This window comes from Pan paniscus, chromosome 17 (assembly GCF_029289425.2).
Source record: "Pan paniscus chromosome 17, NHGRI_mPanPan1-v2.0_pri, whole genome shotgun sequence".
In the NCBI taxonomy this organism is placed as follows: Eukaryota; Metazoa; Chordata; class Mammalia; order Primates; family Hominidae; genus Pan; species Pan paniscus.
This window is the reverse complement of record NC_073266.2, coordinates 64,431,025-64,454,288: the sequence shown is the minus strand read 5'-3', so window position 1 is coordinate 64,454,288 and position 23,264 is coordinate 64,431,025. Positions and strand designations below refer to the sequence as shown.

At 55.8% G+C, this 23,264-nt stretch overlaps 3 protein-coding genes across 17 annotated transcripts in view; 2 read left to right on the top strand and 1 right to left on the bottom strand.

Annotated features, from left to right (window-relative positions):
• KATNAL2 (katanin catalytic subunit A1 like 2) overlaps positions 1 to 23,264 on the bottom strand; it is a 298,323-nt gene that overhangs the window by 183,305 nt on the left and 91,754 nt on the right. The gene's annotated exons all lie outside the window — the stretch shown is intronic.
• LOC130540966 (uncharacterized) lies at positions 3,289 to 10,839 on the top strand. Its single transcript, XM_057300389.2, has 4 exons — positions 3,289 to 4,887; positions 8,106 to 8,239; positions 8,945 to 9,101; positions 9,178 to 10,839. The coding sequence occupies exons 1-4, from the start codon at positions 3,289 to 3,291 to the stop codon at positions 10,837 to 10,839; spliced, it is 3,552 nt and encodes a 1,183-aa protein (XP_057156372.2).
• On the top strand, positions 15,112 to 22,659 carry LOC130540965 (uncharacterized). Its single transcript, XM_057300388.2, has 4 exons — positions 15,112 to 16,710; positions 19,738 to 19,823; positions 20,765 to 20,921; positions 20,998 to 22,659. The coding sequence occupies exons 1-4, from the start codon at positions 15,112 to 15,114 to the stop codon at positions 22,657 to 22,659; spliced, it is 3,504 nt and encodes a 1,167-aa protein (XP_057156371.2).

Here is a 23,264-nt window from a genome sequence, read left to right as displayed (position 1 = left end):
GGTTAACTACCCTGAGTTCACCTCCTACGAGCTCCTGCAAGCTTTGGTGAAAGTTTGCATTCTAACTCAGGGCATTTGTTGGCTTCACGCGGGCTGCTAATGACAGGTCCGTGTGCCAGATACGACACACACACATACACACAAAGAAAGACACACGCACACACACGCACGCACGCATAAGCACGCACGCATAAGCAGGCACACGCACGCGCACACACACACACACACCATTAAGTAAACTTGGTTCTTAGGCGTTACCGACAGTGAGGGGTAGAGAGAGAAATAGAAAGACCTAAGCCGCAAGGCAAAACCCAGCAAGGGCAGCAGAAGAGATCAAAGTCCTGTGCCCTTGGCTGTCAGCAGAGTGGGTGCTGGGAAGCTTCTGGAAGCAGGCACCTGAGTGGATGCCGGTGCACGTGAAAAGAGGCCTTCAAGCCTGAAGAGCACGTAAGGAGCCAGAACAGGGTGCCACAGAGATACTACCCTTAAGGAAGGCAGAAAAGCATTCGTTCCGGGGAAGGGGACATAATCCAATCAAGCGACCCTGTGAAACTCAGACATGTCCGGGCACGGTGACTCACGCCTCTATTCCCATCGCTTTGGGAGGTGGAGGCCGGCGGACCCCCTGAGGTGCGGAGTTGCAGACCAGCCTGACCAGCATGAGGAAATCCGGTCTCTTCTAAAAAGACGAAACTCGGTTGGGCTTGCTGGCGAGCGCCTGTAATCCCAGCTACTCAGGGGGCTGAGACAGGAGAATCGCTTGAACCCGGGAGGCCGAGTTTGCAGTGAGCCCAGATCCCACCATTGCACTCCAGCCTGGACATCAAAAGCCAAACTCCGTCTCAAATTAAAAACACAAAACCTCAGAAAAGCTTCCCCAGCAAGGGCCAGAGACAACGCCGGTCTCTATTTCTTGACAGCAATTCAAGAGAGAATCTCGGGTGGCTTGCAAAACTCACAAGAGAGCAGAATATCCTCCCCAAGGCAGAGAAGCCACACGCTCTTTCTGGAGGTGGAGTAGCCACCGATCACCGTGCAGCCCCTCCCCACTCCCAGCCAGAAACCCCAGCCCCTCGGAACCAAATCCACTGGCAACAACCTTTCTTCCTGGAAAACGCTTCCCCTGCCAAAATGGAAAACAAACATGATACAAGCAAACGCAACTCAAAACACAAACACAAGGAAACAATCCGAGCAAGCTCTAGCCCCTCATAGCTCATCGATGCCCCCACTGGCATGCTACTGAAAACAGCGGCTGCACCCATTAAACTCATTCATTACTGGAGAACGAGACAAACCTTAGCAGATCCCTGCTCCCACAGCGACAATCCCGCTCGAAAACACAGAAAGGAAACAACCCCCGCACAAAATATAAATCTACCCCAGATAGAATTCAGCATCAACCTAAGGATCCTGCTGTAACATTACCACACTGACCCAGGACAGCTCAATTCTCTTCCCACCTGTTTACAAGATAAACCTCATTCAGGGAGCTCTGGAAGCATCGCCAGTATTGCACTACGATCCTCTTCGTGAGGCAGCTGGAAGTCTGGAAACACAGCAAATTTATTTATTTCTCTACACAACACGGAGGGTAATTCTCAGAAAAGGCTTAACACCCGAATCCCCATTCCCCGATTCTCAGGCTATAACGATTATCTGTCTGCGGAAGAAACACACACACACACACACACACACACACACACACACACACACTGAGAGAGAGAGAGAGAGAGAAAGTCACGTGAGAATGTAAACATTAAGCGAAATCGCCGCTGACAGCAGAAACAATAGCCGACACCATAGACACTTCAAATGGTTCTGTTTTCCTCATTTGGACTGAAAGGTGAGAGTGGAACTCGGCTGCCCAAACCGTGGCACCAATATCAGCTGCAGGCCAGAGCAAGCCTTTCCGAGGAGATTTTAAACAACCGGTGGGAGCAAGATCCTGAAGCATTTCTTCCAAGATTGGTCACAGGAGATGAAACCTGGCTCTACCGGCAGGATCCTGAAGACCAAGCACGAAGCCATGGCTACCAAGAGGTGGCAGTGCTCCAGTCGAAGCTGCAGAGGAGCAGTCAAGAGCAGAGGTCATGGCAACCGTTGCGGGGGGGGCGGGGGGGGATGCTAGAGGGATTCTGCTGGTTGACTTTCTGCAGGGCCAAACCCTGATCACATCTGCTCGCTAGCAGAGCGTTTTCAGAAAGTTAGCCAAAGCTGGAGCGAAGAAGGTCCCCACCAGAGAGTTCTTCTCCACCACGACAGTGTTCCTGATCATGCCTTTCTTCGAACAAGGGCAGCTGGGCAAGACTTGCCATGGGAAACCGTGAGGCGTCCACCTCACAGTCCTGATTTGGCGCCTGCTGACTTCTCTTTGTTTCCTTGTCTTGGAAAACCTGTAAGGGGCACCCAGTTTTCTTCAGTTAACAATGGAAAAGAGATTGCATGGAAATAGTTAAATTCCCAGGACCCTGGGGGCTTTAGGGATGGGCTAGACGGCGGGGAAAAGACACCGCTTCCAGAAGGGTCTTGATGTTGATGGAGCCGAGGTTGAGGAGTAAAATACGCCTTTTTCCTCTTTCTCCCTTAATCCCACTTTTCTACCAAGGTTTCCAAGTCCCCTCACACAACGTCAATCCCAGGTAAAGAGCTGTCATCCTCTGTTGGTTCCTCTTCCTACGATTCTGTCTTGCGGTGTTGTTATTTTCGCTTTTACTCCCAAGAAGATACTCTCTCTGTCTTTTGGAATCCACAGATGTGGAAGCTGGGAACATGGAGGGCCAACGGTAGAACTCAGTGGGGTGTGTCCAGGCTGCAATTAACCTAATGAACCTGCGGGGCACAGCAGTCCACCAGGCGTGGACCGTCCCGATTGGCTGCGTTGGGCTGAAGGAATGAATTCCTATCGGGGCGGGGCAGCCCAGGGGCCCAGGGGGTCAGGGCTTGAGCACTGGGTGGGCCCGGGACTGGCTATATAAGGCCGGGCTCTGGCAGCGGAGCTTCACTCCGCCTTGGACGGCGCACCGCACAGGTCACTCCAGGCTGCGGCTGCACATCCCGAGGAACAGAAGCGGGCCTGCTCAGCTGTCTGCAAGGACCGGCGTTCCGGACCAAGTGGCCCGCTGCTCCGAGGACCCAGCTCGCTCCAGGCTGTGACTCCACATCCCGAGGTCGCTGCCTGGCGACCGGTCAGCGAGGACCGGCCACCCCAGACTGCCTGTGCCGCCGCCCCGAGCTCGGACAGAGCCGCGACCGTGAGGACAGCGACGCCTGCACAGCTCTGGCGAGATGGCGGCAGGGTCCACTACGCTGCCCGCAGTGAAGAAGCTGCAGGTGCGTCTGGCCACTAAGACGGACCCGAAAAAGCTAGAGAAATATTTGCAGAAACTCTCCGCCTTGCCCATGACGGCAGACATCCTGGCGGAGACTGGAATCAGAAAGACGGTGAAGCGCCTGCGGAAGCACCAGCACGTGGGCGACTTTGCCAGAGACTTGGCGGCCCGGTGGAAGAAGCTGGTGCTCGTGGACCGAAACACCGGGCCTGACCCACAGGACCCTGAGGAGAGCGCTTCCCGACAGCGCTTCGGGGAGGCTCTTCAGGACCGGGGAAAGGCCTGGGGCTTCCCAGAAAACGCGACGGCCCCCAGGAGCCCATCTCACAGCCCTGAGCACAGACGGACAGCACGCACAACACCTCCGGGGCAACAGAGACCTCACCCGAGGTCTCCCAGTCGCGAGCCCAGAGCCGAGAGAAAGCGCCCCAGAATGGCCCCAGCTGATTCCGGCCCCCATCGGGACCCTCCAACGCGCACCGCTCCCCTCCCGATGCCCGAGGGCCCTGAGCCCGCTGTGCCCGGGGAGCAACCCGGGAGAGGCCACGCTCACGCCGCTCAGGGTGGGCCTCTGCCGGGTCAAGGCTGCCAGGGCCAACCCCAGGGGGAAGCGGTGGGGAGCCACAGCAAGGGGCACAAACCGTCCCGAGGGGCTTCGGCTCAGAAATCGCCTCCTGTCCAGGAAAGCCAGTCAGAGAGGCTGCAGGCGGCCGGCGCCGATTCCGCCGGGCCGAAAACGGTGCCCAGCCATGTCTTCTCAGAGCTCTGGGACCCCTCAGAGGCCTGGATGCAGGCCAACTACGATCTGCTGTCCGCTTTTGAGGCCATGACCTCCCAGGCAAACCCAGAAGCACTCTCCGCGCCAACGCTCCAGGAGGAAGCTGCTTTCCCTGGACGCAGAGTGAACGCTAAGATGCCGGTGTACTCGGGCTCCAGGCCTGCCTGCCAGCTCCAGGTGCCGACGCTGCGCCAGCAGTGCCTCCGGGTGCCTAGGAACAATCCGGACGCCCTCGGCGACGTGGAAGGGGTCCCCTACTCGGTTCTTGAACCCGTTCTGGAAGGGTGGACGCCCGATCAGCTCTACCGCACAGAGAAAGACAATCCCGCACTCGCTCGAGAGACAGATGAATTATGGAGGATTCATTGTCTCCGGGACTTCAAGGAAGAAAAGCCACGGGAGCACGAGTCTTGGCGGGAGCTGTACCTGCGGCTTCGGGACGCCCGAGAGCAGCGGCTGCGAGTAGTGACCACGAAAATCCGATCCGCACGTGAAAACAAACCCAGCGGCCGACAGACAAAGATGATCTGTTTCAACTCTGTGGCCAAGACGCCTTATGATGCTTCCAGGAGGCAAGAGGAGTCTGCAGGAGCCGCTGACCCCCGAAATGGAGACATCGAGCCAGCCCCCAAGCCCGCAGGAAGCAGCCAGGCTCCCTCCGGACTCGGGGACGGCGACGGCGGCAGCATTAGCGGCGGCAGCAGCAATCAGCACGCGGCGCCCGCGGACAAAACCCGAAAACAGGCTGCCAAGAAAGTGGCCCCGCTGATGGCCAAGGCAATTCGAGACTACAAGGGAAGATTCTCCCGACGATAAACTCAGGACTTGCCTTACACATAAAATCTGGGGGGAGGAGGGCCAATGCAAAGTCAATGCGGGTTGGGGAACGAAACTTCCGACGGACACCAGAACCCTTGGCTTGGTGCAAAGTTCAGCCTCCCAATCCTGCAGGTGTCAAGTGCTGGCCCTGCGATTTTTGCCTCCCACACCCAGCCACTGCCTCCCTGCTTGGAGGACACCTCAGAATTCAGAAGATTTTATGAACGCATTCGGATCAATTCCACTTTGGTGGTTCACTGATCGTCTTTTAAATAACGCCCTAGTTGCAATCACAAATCAGGTACAAGATGTGAGATTCCCTTTCGTCTTTTTTCCTTTCTTTTGAAACCATCCAGTACATAAGGAAGGACTTCTTAGACACAAACTCTCAATCCATCAGTTGACACTGATAACTCCGACTACGCAAAATGATTTCTTGCTGTTGGTGTTTTCTTTTAGAGAAAAGGCCGGGCATGATCCTGTAATCGTCAGCCATCCTCCTCTGGGAGGCCGAGGAAAGCAGATCGCTGCAGCCCAGGAGGTGGAGAACAGGCTGGGCCAAACGGAGAAACCCCGTCTCCACAAAAGATACCAAAATGAGCCCGGCGTGGTGGCACGGCCCCTGTGGTCCCAGCTTCTTAGAGGGCTGAGGTGGCAGGATCGCCTGAGCTGGGCAAGCGGAGGCTGCAGTGACCCTTCCTCATTCCACTGCACTCCAGCCGGGGTGACACAAGCGGAGCACATCTCAAAGAAACCTGCTGTTTATTTGAAGAGAGGAACTCTTGGATTTCATACATAAATGCTAACAACTGTTACGTTCCTTAAGTCAAACTACTTTTACTAAGCACCGCAAAGAATCAATCCCAATCTTTTCACCCAGAACCCCTGTGAAAGAATGGCGACACCTTAATCAGCTTCTTTAGGTTCTCGATCAGGAAGTCTAAACCTGCCAATCAGAGTTTCTAATTACCGTGAGATGACCGGGTTAACTACCCTGAGTTCACCTCCTACGAGCTCCTGCAAGCTTTGGTGAAAGTTTGCATTCTAACTCAGGGCATTTGTTGGCTTCACGCGGGCTGCTAATGACAGGTCCGTGTGCCAGATACGACACACACACATACACACAAAGAAAGACACACGCACACACACGCACGCACGCATAAGCACGCACGCATAAGCAGGCACACGCACGCGCACACACACACACACACCATTAAGTAAACTTGGTTCTTAGGCGTTACCGACAGTGAGGGGTAGAGAGAGAAATAGAAAGACCTAAGCCGCAAGGCAAAACCCAGCAAGGGCAGCAGAAGAGATCAAAGTCCTGTGCCCTTGGCTGTCAGCAGAGTGGGTGCTGGGAAGCTTCTGGAAGCAGGCACCTGAGTGGATGCCGGTGCACGTGAAAAGAGGCCTTCAAGCCTGAAGAGCACGTAAGGAGCCAGAACAGGGTGCCACAGAGATACTACCCTTAAGGAAGGCAGAAAAGCATTCGTTCCGGGGAAGGGGACATAATCCAATCAAGCGACCCTGTGAAACTCAGACATGTCCGGGCACGGTGACTCACGCCTCTATTCCCATCGCTTTGGGAGGTGGAGGCCGGCGGACCCCCTGAGGTGCGGAGTTGCAGACCAGCCTGACCAGCATGAGGAAATCCGGTCTCTTCTAAAAAGACGAAACTCGGTTGGGCTTGCTGGCGAGCGCCTGTAATCCCAGCTACTCAGGGGGCTGAGACAGGAGAATCGCTTGAACCCGGGAGGCCGAGTTTGCAGTGAGCCCAGATCCCACCATTGCACTCCAGCCTGGACATCAAAAGCCAAACTCCGTCTCAAATTAAAAACACAAAACCTCAGAAAAGCTTCCCCAGCAAGGGCCAGAGACAACGCCGGTCTCTATTTCTTGACAGCAATTCAAGAGAGAATCTCGGGTGGCTTGCAAAACTCACAAGAGAGCAGAATATCCTCCCCAAGGCAGAGAAGCCACACGCTCTTTCTGGAGGTGGAGTAGCCACCGATCACCGTGCAGCCCCTCCCCACTCCCAGCCAGAAACCCCAGCCCCTCGGAACCAAATCCACTGGCAACAACCTTTCTTCCTGGAAAACGCTTCCCCTGCCAAAATGGAAAACAAACATGATACAAGCAAACGCAACTCAAAACACAAACACAAGGAAACAATCCGAGCAAGCTCTAGCCCCTCATAGCTCATCGATGCCCCCACTGGCATGCTACTGAAAACAGCGGCTGCACCCATTAAACTCATTCATTACTGGAGAACGAGACAAACCTTAGCAGATCCCTGCTCCCACAGCGACAATCCCGCTCGAAAACACAGAAAGGAAACAACCCCCGCACAAAATATAAATCTACCCCAGATAGAATTCAGCATCAACCTAAGGATCCTGCTGTAACATTACCACACTGACCCAGGACAGCTCAATTCTCTTCCCACCTGTTTACAAGATAAACCTCATTCAGGGAGCTCTGGAAGCATCGCCAGTATTGCACTACGATCCTCTTCGTGAGGCAGCTGGAAGTCTGGAAACACAGCAAATTTATTTATTTCTCTACACAACACGGAGGGTAATTCTCAGAAAAGGCTTAACACCCGAATCCCCATTCCCCGATTCTCAGGCTATAACGATTATCTGTCTGCGGAAGAAACACACACACACACACACACACACACACACACACACACACACTGAGAGAGAGAGAGAGAGAGAAAGTCACGTGAGAATGTAAACATTAAGCGAAATCGCCGCTGACAGCAGAAACAATAGCCGACACCATAGACACTTCAAATGGTTCTGTTTTCCTCATTTGGACTGAAAGGTGAGAGTGGAACTCGGCTGCCCAAACCGTGGCACCAATATCAGCTGCAGGCCAGAGCAAGCCTTTCCGAGGAGATTTTAAACAACCGGTGGGAGCAAGATCCTGAAGCATTTCTTCCAAGATTGGTCACAGGAGATGAAACCTGGCTCTACCGGCAGGATCCTGAAGACCAAGCACGAAGCCATGGCTACCAAGAGGTGGCAGTGCTCCAGTCGAAGCTGCAGAGGAGCAGTCAAGAGCAGAGGTCATGGCAACCGTTGCGGGGGGGGCGGGGGGGGGATGCTAGAGGGATTCTGCTGGTTGACTTTCTGCAGGGCCAAACCCTGATCACATCTGCTCGCTAGCAGAGCGTTTTCAGAAAGTTAGCCAAAGCTGGAGCGAAGAAGGTCCCCACCAGAGAGTTCTTCTCCACCACGACAGTGTTCCTGATCATGCCTTTCTTCGAACAAGGGCAGCTGGGCAAGACTTGCCATGGGAAACCGTGAGGCGTCCACCTCACAGTCCTGATTTGGCGCCTGCTGACTTCTCTTTGTTTCCTTGTCTTGGAAAACCTGTAAGGGGCACCCAGTTTTCTTCAGTTAACAATGGAAAAGAGATTGCATGGAAATAGTTAAATTCCCAGGACCCTGGGGGCTTTAGGGATGGGCTAGACGGCGGGGAAAAGACACCGCTTCCAGAAGGGTCTTGATGTTGATGGAGCCGAGGTTGAGGAGTAAAATACGCCTTTTTCCTCTTTCTCCCTTAATCCCACTTTTCTACCAAGGTTTCCAAGTCCCCTCACACAACGTCAATCCCAGGTAAAGAGCTGTCATCCTCTGTTGGTTCCTCTTCCTACGATTCTGTCTTGCGGTGTTGTTATTTTCGCTTTTACTCCCAAGAAGATACTCTCTCTGTCTTTTGGAATCCACAGATGTGGAAGCTGGGAACATGGAGGGCCAACGGTAGAACTCAGTGGGGTGTGTCCAGGCTGCAATTAACCTAATGAACCTGCGGGGCACAGCAGTCCACCAGGCGTGGACCGTCCCGATTGGCTGCATTGGGCTGAAGGAATGAATTCCTATCGGGGCGGGGCAGCCCAGGGGCCCAGGGGGTCAGGGCTTGAGCACTGGGTGGGCCCGGGACTGGCTATATAAGGCCGGGCTCTGGCAGCGGAGCTTCACTCCGCCTTGGACGGCGCACCGCACAGGTCACTCCAGGCTGCGGCTGCACATCCCGAGGAACAGAAGCGGGCCTGCTCAGCTGTCTGCAAGGACCGGCGTTCCGGACCAAGTGGCCCGCTGCTCCGAGGACCCAGCTCGCTCCAGGCTGTGACTCCACATCCCGAGGTCGCTGCCTGGCGACCGGTCAGCGAGGACCGGCCACCCCAGACTGCCTGTGCCGCCGCCCCGAGCTCGGACAGAGCCGCGACCGTGAGGACAGCGACGCCTGCACAGCTCTGGCGAGATGGCGGCAGGGTCCACTACGCTGCCCGCAGTGGAGAAGCTGCAGGTGCGTCTGGCCACTAAGACGGACCCGAAAAAGCTAGAGAAATATTTGCAGAAACTCTCCGCCTTGCCCATGACGGCAGACATCCTGGCGGAGACTGGAATCAGAAAGACGGTGAAGCGCCTGCGGAAGCACCAGCACGTGGGCGACTTTGCCAGAGACTTGGCGGCCCGGTGGAAGAAGCTGGTGCTCGTGGACCGAAACACCGGGCCTGACCCACAGGACCCTGAGGAGAGCGCTTCCCGACAGCGCTTCGGGGAGGCTCTTCAGGACCGGGGAAAGGCCTGGGGCTTCCCAGAAAACGCGACGGCCCCCAGGAGCCCATCTCACAGCCCTGAGCACAGACGGACAGCACGCACAACACCTCCGGGGCAACAGAGACCTCACCCGAGGTCTCCCAGTCGCGAGCCCAGAGCCGAGAGAAAGCGCCCCAGAATGGCCCCAGCTGATTCCGGCCCCCATCGGGACCCTCCAACGCGCACCGCTCCCCTCCCGATGCCCGAGGGCCCTGAGCCCGCTGTGCCCGGGGAGCAACCCGGGAGAGGCCACGCTCACGCCGCTCAGGGTGGGCCTCTGCCGGGTCAAGGCTGCCAGGGCCAACCCCAGGGGGAAGCGGTGGGGAGCCACAGCAAGGGGCACAAACCGTCCCGAGGGGCTTCGGCTCAGAAATCGCCTCCTGTCCAGGAAAGCCAGTCAGAGAGGCTGCAGGCGGCCGGCGCCGATTCCGCCGGGCCGAAAACGGTGCCCAGCCATGTCTTCTCAGAGCTCTGGGACCCCTCAGAGGCCTGGATGCAGGCCAACTACGATCTGCTGTCCGCTTTTGAGGCCATGACCTCCCAGGCAAACCCAGAAGCACTCTCCGCGCCAACGCTCCAGGAGGAAGCTGCTTTCCCTGGACGCAGAGTGAACGCTAAGATGCCGGTGTACTCGGGCTCCAGGCCTGCCTGCCAGCTCCAGGTGCCGACGCTGCGCCAGCAGTGCCTCCGGGTGCCTAGGAACAATCCGGACGCCCTCGGCGACGTGGAAGGGGTCCCCTACTCGGTTCTTGAACCCGTTCTGGAAGGGTGGACGCCCGATCAGCTCTACCGCACAGAGAAAGACAATCCCGCACTCGCTCGAGAGACAGATGAATTATGGAGGATTCATTGTCTCCGGGACTTCAAGGAAGAAAAGCCACGGGAGCACGAGTCTTGGCGGGAGCTGTACCTGCGGCTTCGGGACGCCCGAGAGCAGCGGCTGCGAGTAGTGACCACGAAAATCCGATCCGCACGTGAAAACAAACCCAGCGGCCGACAGACAAAGATGATCTGTTTCAACTCTGTGGCCAAGACGCCTTATGATGCTTCCAGGAGGCAAGAGGAGTCTGCAGGAGCCGCTGACCCCCGAAATGGAGACATCGAGCCAGCCCCCAAGCCCGCAGGAAGCAGCCAGGCTCCCTCCGGACTCGGGGACGGCGACGGCGGCAGCATTAGCGGCGGCAGCAGCAATCAGCACGCGGCGCCCGCGGACAAAACCCGAAAACAGGCTGCCAAGAAAGTGGCCCCGCTGATGGCCAAGGCAATTCGAGACTACAAGGGAAGATTCTCCCGACGATAAACTCAGGACTTGCCTTACACATAAAATCTGGGGGGAGGAGGGCCAATGCAAAGTCAATGCGGGTTGGGGAACGAAACTTCCGACGGACACCAGAACCCTTGGCTTGGTGCAAAGTTCAGCCTCCCAATCCTGCAGGTGTCAAGTGCTGGCCCTGCGATTTTTGCCTCCCACACCCAGCCACTGCCTCCCTGCTTGGAGGACACCTCAGAATTCAGAAGATTTTATGAACGCATTCGGATCAATTCCACTTTGGTGGTTCACTGATCGTCTTTTAAATAACGCCCTAGTTGCAATCACAAATCAGGTACAAGATGTGAGATTCCCTTTCGTCTTTTTTCCTTTCTTTTGAAACCATCCAGTACATAAGGAAGGACTTCTTAGACACAAACTCTCAATCCATCAGTTGACACTGATAACTCCGACTACGCAAAATGATTTCTTGCTGTTGGTGTTTTCTTTTAGAGAAAAGGCCGGGCATGATCCTGTAATCGTCAGCCATCCTCCTCTGGGAGGCCGAGGAAAGCAGATCGCTGCAGCCCAGGAGGTGGAGAACAGGCTGGGCCAAACGGAGAAACCCCGTCTCCACAAAAGATACCAAAATGAGCCCGGCGTGGTGGCACGGCCCCTGTGGTCCCAGCTTCTTAGAGGGCTGAGGTGGCAGGATCGCCTGAGCTGGGCAAGCGGAGGCTGCAGTGACCCTTCCTCATTCCACTGCACTCCAGCCGGGGTGACACAAGCGGAGCACATCTCAAAGAAACCTGCTGTTTATTTGAAGAGAGGAACTCTTGGATTTCATACATAAATGCTAACAACTGTTACGTTCCTTAAGTCAAACTACTTTTACTAAGCACCGCAAAGAATCAATCCCAATCTTTTCACCCAGAACCCCTGTGAAAGAATGGCGACACCTTAATCAGCTTCTTTAGGTTCTCGATCAGGAAGTCTAAACCTGCCAATCAGAGTTTCTAATTACCGTGAGATGACCGGGTTAACTACCCTGAGTTCACCTCCTACGAGCTCCTGCAAGCTTTGGTGAAAGTTTGCATTCTAACTCAGGGCATTTGTTGGCTTCACGCGGGCTGCTAATGACAGGTCCGTGTGCCAGATACGACACACACACATACACACAAAGAAAGACACACGCACACACACGCACGCACGCATAAGCACGCACGCATAAGCAGGCACACGCACGCGCACACACACACACACACCATTAAGTAAACTTGGTTCTTAGGCGTTACCGACAGTGAGGGGTAGAGAGAGAAATAGAAAGACCTAAGCCGCAAGGCAAAACCCAGCAAGGGCAGCAGAAGAGATCAAAGTCCTGTGCCCTTGGCTGTCAGCAGAGTGGGTGCTGGGAAGCTTCTGGAAGCAGGCACCTGAGTGGATGCCGGTGCACGTGAAAAGAGGCCTTCAAGCCTGAAGAGCACGTAAGGAGCCAGAACAGGGTGCCACAGAGATACTACCCTTAAGGAAGGCAGAAAAGCATTCGTTCCGGGGAAGGGGACATAATCCAATCAAGCGACCCTGTGAAACTCAGACATGTCCGGGCACGGTGACTCACGCCTCTATTCCCATCGCTTTGGGAGGTGGAGGCCGGCGGACCCCCTGAGGTGCGGAGTTGCAGACCAGCCTGACCAGCATGAGGAAATCCGGTCTCTTCTAAAAAGACGAAACTCGGTTGGGCTTGCTGGCGAGCGCCTGTAATCCCAGCTACTCAGGGGGCTGAGACAGGAGAATCGCTTGAACCCGGGAGGCCGAGTTTGCAGTGAGCCCAGATCCCACCATTGCACTCCAGCCTGGACATCAAAAGCCAAACTCCGTCTCAAATTAAAAACACAAAACCTCAGAAAAGCTTCCCCAGCAAGGGCCAGAGACAACGCCGGTCTCTATTTCTTGACAGCAATTCAAGAGAGAATCTCGGGTGGCTTGCAAAACTCACAAGAGAGCAGAATATCCTCCCCAAGGCAGAGAAGCCACACGCTCTTTCTGGAGGTGGAGTAGCCACCGATCACCGTGCAGCCCCTCCCCACTCCCAGCCAGAAACCCCAGCCCCTCGGAACCAAATCCACTGGCAACAACCTTTCTTCCTGGAAAACGCTTCCCCTGCCAAAATGGAAAACAAACATGATACAAGCAAACGCAACTCAAAACACAAACACAAGGAAACAATCCGAGCAAGCTCTAGCCCCTCATAGCTCATCGATGCCCCCACTGGCATGCTACTGAAAACAGCGGCTGCACCCATTAAACTCATTCATTACTGGAGAACGAGACAAACCTTAGCAGATCCCTGCTCCCACAGCGACAATCCCGCTCGAAAACACAGAAAGGAAACAACCCCCGCACAAAATATAAATCTACCCCAGATAGAATTCAGCATCAACCTAAGGATCCTGCTGTAACATTACCACACTGACCCAGGACAGCTCAATTCTCTTCCCACCTGTTTACAAGATAAACCTCATTCAGGGAGCTCTGGAAGCATCGCCAGTATTGCACTACGATCCTCTTCGTGAGGCAGCTGGAAGTCTGGAAACACAGCAAATTTATTTATTTCTCTACACAACACGGAGGGTAATTCTCAGAAAAGGCTTAACACCCGAATCCCCATTCCCCGATTCTCAGGCTATAACGATTATCTGTCTGCGGAAGAAACACACACACACACACACACACACACACACACACACACACACTGAGAGAGAGAGAGAGAGAAAGTCACGTGAGAATGTAAACATTAAGCGAAATCGCCGCTGACAGCAGAAACAATAGCCGACACCATAGACACTTCAAATGGTTCTGTTTTCCTCATTTGGACTGAAAGGTGAGAGTGGAACTCGGCTGCCCAAACCGTGGCACCAATATCAGCTGCAGGCCAGAGCAAGCCTTTCCGAGGAGATTTTAAACAACCGGTGGGAGCAAGATCCTGAAGCATTTCTTCCAAGATTGGTCACAGGAGATGAAACCTGGCTCTACCGGCAGGATCCTGAAGACCAAGCACGAAGCCATGGCTACCAAGAGGTGGCAGTGCTCCAGTCGAAGCTGCAGAGGAGCAGTCAAGAGCAGAGGTCATGGCAACCGTTGCGGGGGGGGCGGGGGGGGATGCTAGAGGGATTCTGCTGGTTGACTTTCTGCAGGGCCAAACCCTGATCACATCTGCTCGCTAGCAGAGCGTTTTCAGAAAGTTAGCCAAAGCTGGAGCGAAGAAGGTCCCCACCAGAGAGTTCTTCTCCACCACGACAGTGTTCCTGATCATGCCTTTCTTCGAACAAGGGCAGCTGGGCAAGACTTGCCATGGGAAACCGTGAGGCGTCCACCTCACAGTCCTGATTTGGCGCCTGCTGACTTCTCTTTGTTTCCTTGTCTTGGAAAACCTGTAAGGGGCACCCAGTTTTCTTCAGTTAACAATGGAAAAGAGATTGCATGGAAATAGTTAAATTCCCAGGACCCTGGGGGCTTTAGGGATGGGCTAGACGGCGGGGAAAAGACACCGCTTCCAGAAGGGTCTTGATGTTGATGGAGCCGAGGTTGAGGAGTAAAATACGCCTTTTTCCTCTTTCTCCCTTAATCCCACTTTTCTACCAAGGTTTCCAACTCCCCTCACACAACGTCAATCCCAGGTAAAGAGCTGTCATCCTCTGTTGGTTCCTCTTCCTACGATTCTGTCTTGCGGTGTTGTTATTTTCGCTTTTACTCCCAAGAAGATACTCTCTCTGTCTTTTGGAATCCACAGATGTGGAAGCTGGGAACATGGAGGGCCAACGGTAGAACTCAGTGGGGTGTGTCCAGGCTGCAATTAACCTAATGAACCTGCGGGGCACAGCAGTCCACCAGGCGTGGACCGTCCCGATTGGCTGCATTGGGCTGAAGGAATGAATTCCTATCGGGGCGGGGCAGCCCAGGGGCCCAGGGGGTCAGGGCTTGAGCACTGGGTGGGCCCGGGACTGGCTATATAAGGCCGGGCTCTGGCAGCGGAGCTTCACTCCGCCTTGGACGGCGCACCGCACAGGTCACTCCAGGCTGCGGCTGCACATCCCGAGGAACAGAAGCGGGCCTGCTCAGCTGTCTGCAAGGACCGGCGTTCCGGACCAAGTGGCCCGCTGCTCCGAGGACCCAGCTCGCTCCAGGCTGTGACTCCACATCCCGAGGTCGCTGCCTGGCGACCGGTCAGCGAGGACCGGCCACCCCAGACTGCCTGTGCCGCCGCCCCGAGCTCGGACAGAGCCGCGACCGTGAGGACAGCGACGCCTGCACAGCTCTGGCGAGATGGCGGCAGGGTCCACTACGCTGCCCGCAGTGGAGAAGCTGCAGGTGCGTCTGGCCACTAAGACGGACCCGAAAAAGCTAGAGAAATATTTGCAGAAACTCTCCGCCTTGCCCATGACGGCAGACATCCTGGCGGAGACTGGAATCAGAAAGACGGTGAAGCGCCTGCGGAAGCACCAGCACGTGGGCGACTTTGCCAGAGACTTGGCGGCCCGGTGGAAGAAGCTGGTGCTCGTGGACCGAAACACCGGGCCTGACCCACAGGACCCTGAGGAGAGCGCTTCCCGACAGCGCTTCGGGGAGGCTCTTCAGGACCGGGGAAAGGCCTGGGGCTTCCCAGAAAACGCGACGGCCCCCAGGAGCCCATCTCACAGCCCTGAGCACAGACGGACAGCACGCACAACACCTCCGGGGCAACAGAGACCTCACCCGAGGTCTCCCAGTCGCGAGCCCAGAGCCGAGAGAAAGCGCCCCAGAATGGCCCCAGCTGATTCCGGCCCCCATCGGGACCCTCCAACGCGCACCGCTCCCCTCCCGATGCCCGAGGGCCCTGAGCCCGCTGTGCCCGGGGAGCAACCCGGGAGAGGCCACGCTCACGCCGCTCAGGGTGGGCCTCTGCCGGGTCAAGGCTGCCAGGGCCAACCCCAGGGGGAAGCGGTGGGGAGCCACAGCAAGGGGCACAAACCGTCCCGAGGGGCTTCGGCTCAGAAATCGCCTCCTGTCCAGGAAAGCCAGTCAGAGAGGCTGCAGGCGGCCGGCGCCGATTCCGCCGGGCCGAAAACGGTGCCCAGCCATGTCTTCTCAGAGCTCTGGGACCCCTCAGAGGCCTGGATGCAGGCCAACTACGATCTGCTGTCCGCTTTTGAGGCCATGACCTCCCAGGCAAACCCAGAAGCACTCTCCGCGCCAACGCTCCAGGAGGAAGCTGCTTTCCCTGGACGCAGAGTGAACGCTAAGATGCCGGTGTACTCGGGCTCCAGGCCTGCCTGCCAGCTCCAGGTGCCGACGCTGCGCCAGCAGTGCCTCCGGGTGCCTAGGAACAATCCGGACGCCCTCGGCGACGTGGAAGGGGTCCCCTACTCGGTTCTTGAACCCGTTCTGGAAGGGTGGACGCCCGATCAGCTCTACCGCACAGAGAAAGACAATCCCGCACTCGCTCGAGAGACAGATGAATTATGGAGGATTCATTGTCTCCGGGACTTCAAGGAAGAAAAGCCACGGGAGCACGAGTCTTGGCGGGAGCTGTACCTGCGGCTTCGGGACGCCCGAGAGCAGCGGCTGCGAGTAGTGACCACGAAAATCCGATCCGCACGTGAAAACAAACCCAGCGGCCGACAGACAAAGATGATCTGTTTCAACTCTGTGGCCAAGACGCCTTATGATGCTTCCAGGAGGCAAGAGGAGTCTGCAGGAGCCGCTGACCCCCGAAATGGAGACATCGAGCCAGCCCCCAAGCCCGCAGGAAGCAGCCAGGCTCCCTCCGGACTCGGGGACGGCGACGGCGGCAGCATTAGCGGCGGCAGCAGCAATCAGCACGCGGCGCCCGCGGACAAAACCCGAAAACAGGCTGCCAAGAAAGTGGCCCCGCTGATGGCCAAGGCAATTCGAGACTACAAGGGAAGATTCTCCCGACGATAAACTCAGGACTTGCCTTACACATAAAATCTGGGGGGAGGAGGGCCAATGCAAAGTCAATGCGGGTTGGGGAACGAAACTTCCGACGGACACCAGAACCCTTGGCTTGGTGCAAAGTTCAGCCTCCCAATCCTGCAGGTGTCAAGTGCTGGCCCTGCGATTTTTGCCTCCCACACCCAGCCACTGCCTCCCTGCTTGGAGGACACCTCAGAATTCAGAAGATTTTATGAACGCATTCGGATCAATTCCACTTTGGTGGTTCACTGATCGTCTTTTAAATAACGCCCTAGTTGCAATCACAAATCAGGTACAAGATGTGAGATTCCCTTTCGTCTTTTTTCCTTTCTTTTGAAACCATCCAGTACATAAGGAAGGACTTCTTAGACACAAACTCTCAATCCATCAGTTGACACTGATAACTCCGACTACGCAAAATGATTTCTTGCTGTTGGTGTTTTCTTTTAGAGAAAAGGCCGGGCATGATCCTGTAATCGTCAGCCATCCTCCTCTGGGAGGCCGAGGAAAGCAGATCGCTGCAGCCCAGGAGGTGGAGAACAGGCTGGGCCAAACGGAGAAACCCCGTCTCCACAAAAGATACCAAAATGAGCCCGGCGTGGTGGCACGGCCCCTGTGGTCCCAGCTTCTTAGAGGGCTGAGGTGGCAGGATCGCCTGAGCTGGGCAAGCGGAGGCTGCAGTGACCCTTCCTCATTCCACTGCACTCCAGCCGGGGTGACACAAGCGGAGCACATCTCAAAGAAACCTGCTGTTTATTTGAAGAGAGGAACTCTTGGATTTCATACATAAATGCTAACAACTGTTACGTTCCTTAAGTCAAACTACTTTTACTAAGCACCGCAAAGAATCAATCCCAATCTTTTCACCCAGAACCCCTGTGAAAGAATGGCGACACCTTAATCAGCTTCTTTAGGTTCTCGATCAGGAAGTCTAAACCTGCCAATCAGAGTTTCTAATTACCGTGAGATGACCGGGTTAACTACCCTGAGTTCACCTCCTACGAGCTCCTGCAAGCTTTGGTGAAAGTTTGCATTCTAACTCAGGGCATTTGTTGGCTTCACGCGGGCTGCTAATGACAGGTCCGTGTGCCAGATACGACACACACACATACACACAAAGAAAGACACACGCACACACACGCACGCACGCATAAGCACGCACGCATAAGCAGGCACACGCACGCGCACACACACACACACACCATTAAGTAAACTTGGTTCTTAGGCGTTACCGACAGTGAGGGGTAGAGAGAGAAATAGAAAGACCTAAGCCGCAAGGCAAAACCCAGCAAGGGCAGCAGAAGAGATCAAAGTCCTGTGCCCTTGGCTGTCAGCAGAGTGGGTGCTGGGAAGCTTCTGGAAGCAGGCACCTGAGTGGATGCCGGTGCACGTGAAAAGAGGCCTTCAAGCCTGAAGAGCACGTAAGGAGCCAGAACAGGGTGCCACAGAGATACTACCCTTAAGGAAGGCAGAAAAGCATTCGTTCCGGGGAAGGGGACATAATCCAATCAAGCGACCCTGTGAAACTCAGACATGTCCGGGCACGGTGACTCACGCCTCTATTCCCATCGCTTTGGGAGGTGGAGGCCGGCGGACCCCCTGAGGTGCGGAGTTGCAGACCAGCCTGACCAGCATGAGGAAATCCGGTCTCTTCTAAAAAGACGAAACTCGGTTGGGCTTGCTGGCGAGCGCCTGTAATCCCAGCTACTCAGGGGGCTGAGACAGGAGAATCGCTTGAACCCGGGAGGCCGAGTTTGCAGTGAGCCCAGATCCCACCATTGCACTCCAGCCTGGACATCAAAAGCCAAACTCCGTCTCAAATTAAAAACACAAAACCTCAGAAAAGCTTCCCCAGCAAGGGCCAGAGACAACGCCGGTCTCTATTTCTTGACAGCAATTCAAGAGAGAATCTCGGGTGGCTTGCAAAACTCACAAGAGAGCAGAATATCCTCCCCAAGGCAGAGAAGCCACACGCTCTTTCTGGAGGTGGAGTAGCCACCGATCACCGTGCAGCCCCTCCCCACTCCCAGCCAGAAACCCCAGCCCCTCGGAACCAAATCCACTGGCAACAACCTTTCTTCCTGGAAAACGCTTCCCCTGCCAAAATGGAAAACAAACATGATACAAGCAAACGCAACTCAAAACACAAACACAAGGAAACAATCCGAGCAAGCTCTAGCCCCTCATAGCTCATCGATGCCCCCACTGGCATGCTACTGAAAACAGCGGCTGCACCCATTAAACTCATTCATTACTGGAGAACGAGACAAACCTTAGCAGATCCCTGCTCCCACAGCGACAATCCCGCTCGAAAACACAGAAAGGAAACAACCCCCGCACAAAATATAAATCTACCCCAGATAGAATTCAGCATCAACCTAAGGATCCTGCTGTAACATTACCACACTGACCCAGGACAGCTCAATTCTCTTCCCACCTGTTTACAAGATAAACCTCATTCAGGGAGCTCTGGAAGCATCGCCAGTATTGCACTACGATCCTCTTCGTGAGGCAGCTGGAAGTCTGGAAACACAGCAAATTTATTTATTTCTCTACACAACACGGAGGGTAATTCTCAGAAAAGGCTTAACACCCGAATCCCCATTCCCCGATTCTCAGGCTATAACGATTATCTGTCTGCGGAAGAAACACACACACACACACACACACACACACACACACACACACACTGAGAGAGAGAGAGAGAGAAAGTCACGTGAGAATGTAAACATTAAGCGAAATCGCCGCTGACAGCAGAAACAATAGCCGACACCATAGACACTTCAAATGGTTCTGTTTTCCTCATTTGGACTGAAAGGTGAGAGTGGAACTCGGCTGCCCAAACCGTGGCACCAATATCAGCTGCAGGCCAGAGCAAGCCTTTCCGAGGAGATTTTAAACAACCGGTGGGAGCAAGATCCTGAAGCATTTCTTCCAAGATTGGTCACAGGAGATGAAACCTGGCTCTACCGGCAGGATCCTGAAGACCAAGCACGAAGCCATGGCTACCAAGAGGTGGCAGTGCTCCAGTCGAAGCTGCAGAGGAGCAGTCAAGAGCAGAGGTCATGGCAACCGTTGCGGGGGGGGCGGGGGGGGATGCTAGAGGGATTCTGCTGGTTGACTTTCTGCAGGGCCAAACCCTGATCACATCTGCTCGCTAGCAGAGCGTTTTCAGAAAGTTAGCCAAAGCTGGAGCGAAGAAGGTCCCCACCAGAGAGTTCTTCTCCACCACGACAGTGTTCCTGATCATGCCTTTCTTCGAACAAGGGCAGCTGGGCAAGACTTGCCATGGGAAACCATGAGGCGTCCACCTCACAGTCCTGATTTGGCGCCTGCTGACTTCTCTTTGTTTCCTTGTCTTGGAAAACCTGTAAGGGGCACCCAGTTTTCTTCAGTTAACAATGGAAAAGAGATTGCATGGAAATAGTTAAATTCCCAGGACCCTGGGGGCTTTAGGGATGGGCTAGACGGCGGGGAAAAGACACCGCTTCCAGAAGGGTCTTGATGTTCATGGAGCCGAGGTTGAGGAGTAAAATACGCCTTTTTCCTCTTTCTCCCTTAATCCCACTTTTCTACCAATGTTTCCAAGTCCCCTCACACAACGTCAATCCCAGGTAAAGAGCTGTCATCCTCTGTTGGTTCCTCTTCCTACGATTCTGTCTTGCGGTGTTGTTATTTTCGCTTTTACTCCCAAGAAGATACTCTCTCTGTCTTTTGGAATCCACAGATGTGGAAGCTGGGAACATGGAGGGCCAACGGTAGAACTCAGTGGGGTGTGTCCAGGCTGCAATTAACCTAATGAACCTGCGGGGCACAGCAGTCCACCAGGCGTGGACCGTCCCGATTGGCTGCATTGGGCTGAAGGAATGAATTCCTATCGGGGCGGGGCAGCCCAGGGGCCCAGGGGGTCAGGGCTTGAGCACTGGGTGGGCCCGGGACTGGCTATATAAGGCCGGGCTCTGGCAGCGGAGCTTCACTCCGCCTTGGACGGCGCACCGCACAGGTCACTCCAGGCTGCGGCTGCACATCCCGAGGAACAGAAGCGGGCCTGCTCAGCTGTCTGCAAGGACCGGCGTTCCGGACCAAGTGGCCCGCTGCTCCGAGGACCCAGCTCGCTCCAGGCTGTGACTCCACATCCCGAGGTCGCTGCCTGGCGACCGGTCAGCGAGGACCGGCCACCCCAGACTGCCTGTGCCGCCGCCCCGAGCTCGGACAGAGCCGCGACCGTGAGGACAGCGACGCCTGCACAGCTCTGGCGAGATGGCGGCAGGGTCCACTACGCTGCCCGCAGTGGAGAAGCTGCAGGTGCGTCTGGCCACTAAGACGGACCCGAAAAAGCTAGAGAAATATTTGCAGAAACTCTCCGCCTTGCCCATGACGGCAGACATCCTGGCGGAGACTGGAATCAGAAAGACGGTGAAGCGCCTGCGGAAGCACCAGCACGTGGGCGACTTTGCCAGAGACTTGGCGGCCCGGTGGAAGAAGCTGGTGCTCGTGGACCGAAACACCGGGCCTGACCCACAGGACCCTGAGGAGAGCGCTTCCCGACAGCGCTTCGGGGAGGCTCTTCAGGACCGGGGAAAGGCCTGGGGCTTCCCAGAAAACGCGACGGCCCCCAGGAGCCCATCTCACAGCCCTGAGCACAGACGGACAGCACGCACAACACCTCCGGGGCAACAGAGACCTCACCCGAGGTCTCCCAGTCGCGAGCCCAGAGCCGAGAGAAAGCGCCCCAGAATGGCCCCAGCTGATTCCGGCCCCCATCGGGACCCTCCAACGCGCACCGCTCCCCTCCCGATGCCCGAGGGCCCTGAGCCCGCTGTGCCCGGGGAGCAACCCGGGAGAGGCCACGCTCACGCCGCTCAGGGTGGGCCTCTGCCGGGTCAAGGCTGCCAGGGCCAACCCCAGGGGGAAGCGGTGGGGAGCCACAGCAAGGGGCACAAACCGTCCCGAGGGGCTTCGGCTCAGAAATCGCCTCCTGTCCAGGAAAGCCAGTCAGAGAGGCTGCAGGCGGCCGGCGCCGATTCCGCCGGGCCGAAAACGGTGCCCAGCCATGTCTTCTCAGAGCTCTGGGACCCCTCAGAGGCCTGGATGCAGGCCAACTACGATCTGCTGTCCGCTTTTGAGGCCATGACCTCCCAGGCAAACCCAGAAGCACTCTCCGCGCCAACGCTCCAGGAGGAAGCTGCTTTCCCTGGACGCAGAGTGAACGCTAAGATGCCGGTGTACTCGGGCTCCAGGCCTGCCTGCCAGCTCCAGGTGCCGACGCTGCGCCAGCAGTGCCTCCGGGTGCCTAGGAACAATCCGGACGCCCTCGGCGACGTGGAAGGGGTCCCCTACTCGGTTCTTGAACCCGTTCTGGAAGGGTGGACGCCCGATCAGCTCTACCGCACAGAGAAAGACAATCCCGCACTCGCTCGAGAGACAGATGAATTATGGAGGATTCATTGTCTCCGGGACTTCAAGGAAGAAAAGCCACGGGAGCACGAGTCTTGGCGGGAGCTGTACCTGCGGCTTCGGGACGCCCGAGAGCAGCGGCTGCGAGTAGTGACCACGAAAATCCGATCCGCACGTGAAAACAAACCCAGCGGCCGACAGACAAAGATGATCTGTTTCAACTCTGTGGCCAAGACGCCTTATGATGCTTCCAGGAGGCAAGAGGAGTCTGCAGGAGCCGCTGACCCCCGAAATGGAGACATCGAGCCAGCCCCCAAGCCCGCAGGAAGCAGCCAGGCTCCCTCCGGACTCGGGGACGGCGACGGCGGCAGCATTAGCGGCGGCAGCAGCAATCAGCACGCGGCGCCCGCGGACAAAACCCGAAAACAGGCTGCCAAGAAAGTGGCCCCGCTGATGGCCAAGGCAATTCGAGACTACAAGGGAAGATTCTCCCGACGATAAACTCAGGACTTGCCTTACACATAAAATCTGGGGGGAGGAGGGCCAATGCAAAGTCAATGCGGGTTGGGGAACGAAACTTCCGACGGACACCAGAACCCTTGGCTTGGTGCAAAGTTCAGCCTCCCAATCCTGCAGGTGTCAAGTGCTGGCCCTGCGATTTTTGCCTCCCACACCCAGCCACTGCCTCCCTGCTTGGAGGACACCTCAGAATTCAGAAGATTTTATGAACGCATTCGGATCAATTCCACTTTGGTGGTTCACTGATCGTCTTTTAAATAACGCCCTAGTTGCAATCACAAATCAGGTACAAGATGTGAGATTCCCTTTCGTCTTTTTTCCTTTCTTTTGAAACCATCCAGTACATAAGGAAGGACTTCTTAGACACAAACTCTCAATCCATCAGTTGACACTGATAACTCCGACTACGCAAAATGATTTCTTGCTGTTGGTGTTTTCTTTTAGAGAAAAGGCCGGGCATGATCCTGTAATCGTCAGCCATCCTCCTCTGGGAGGCCGAGGAAAGCAGATCGCTGCAGCCCAGGAGGTGGAGAACAGGCTGGGCCAAACGGAGAAACCCCGTCTCCACAAAAGATACCAAAATGAGC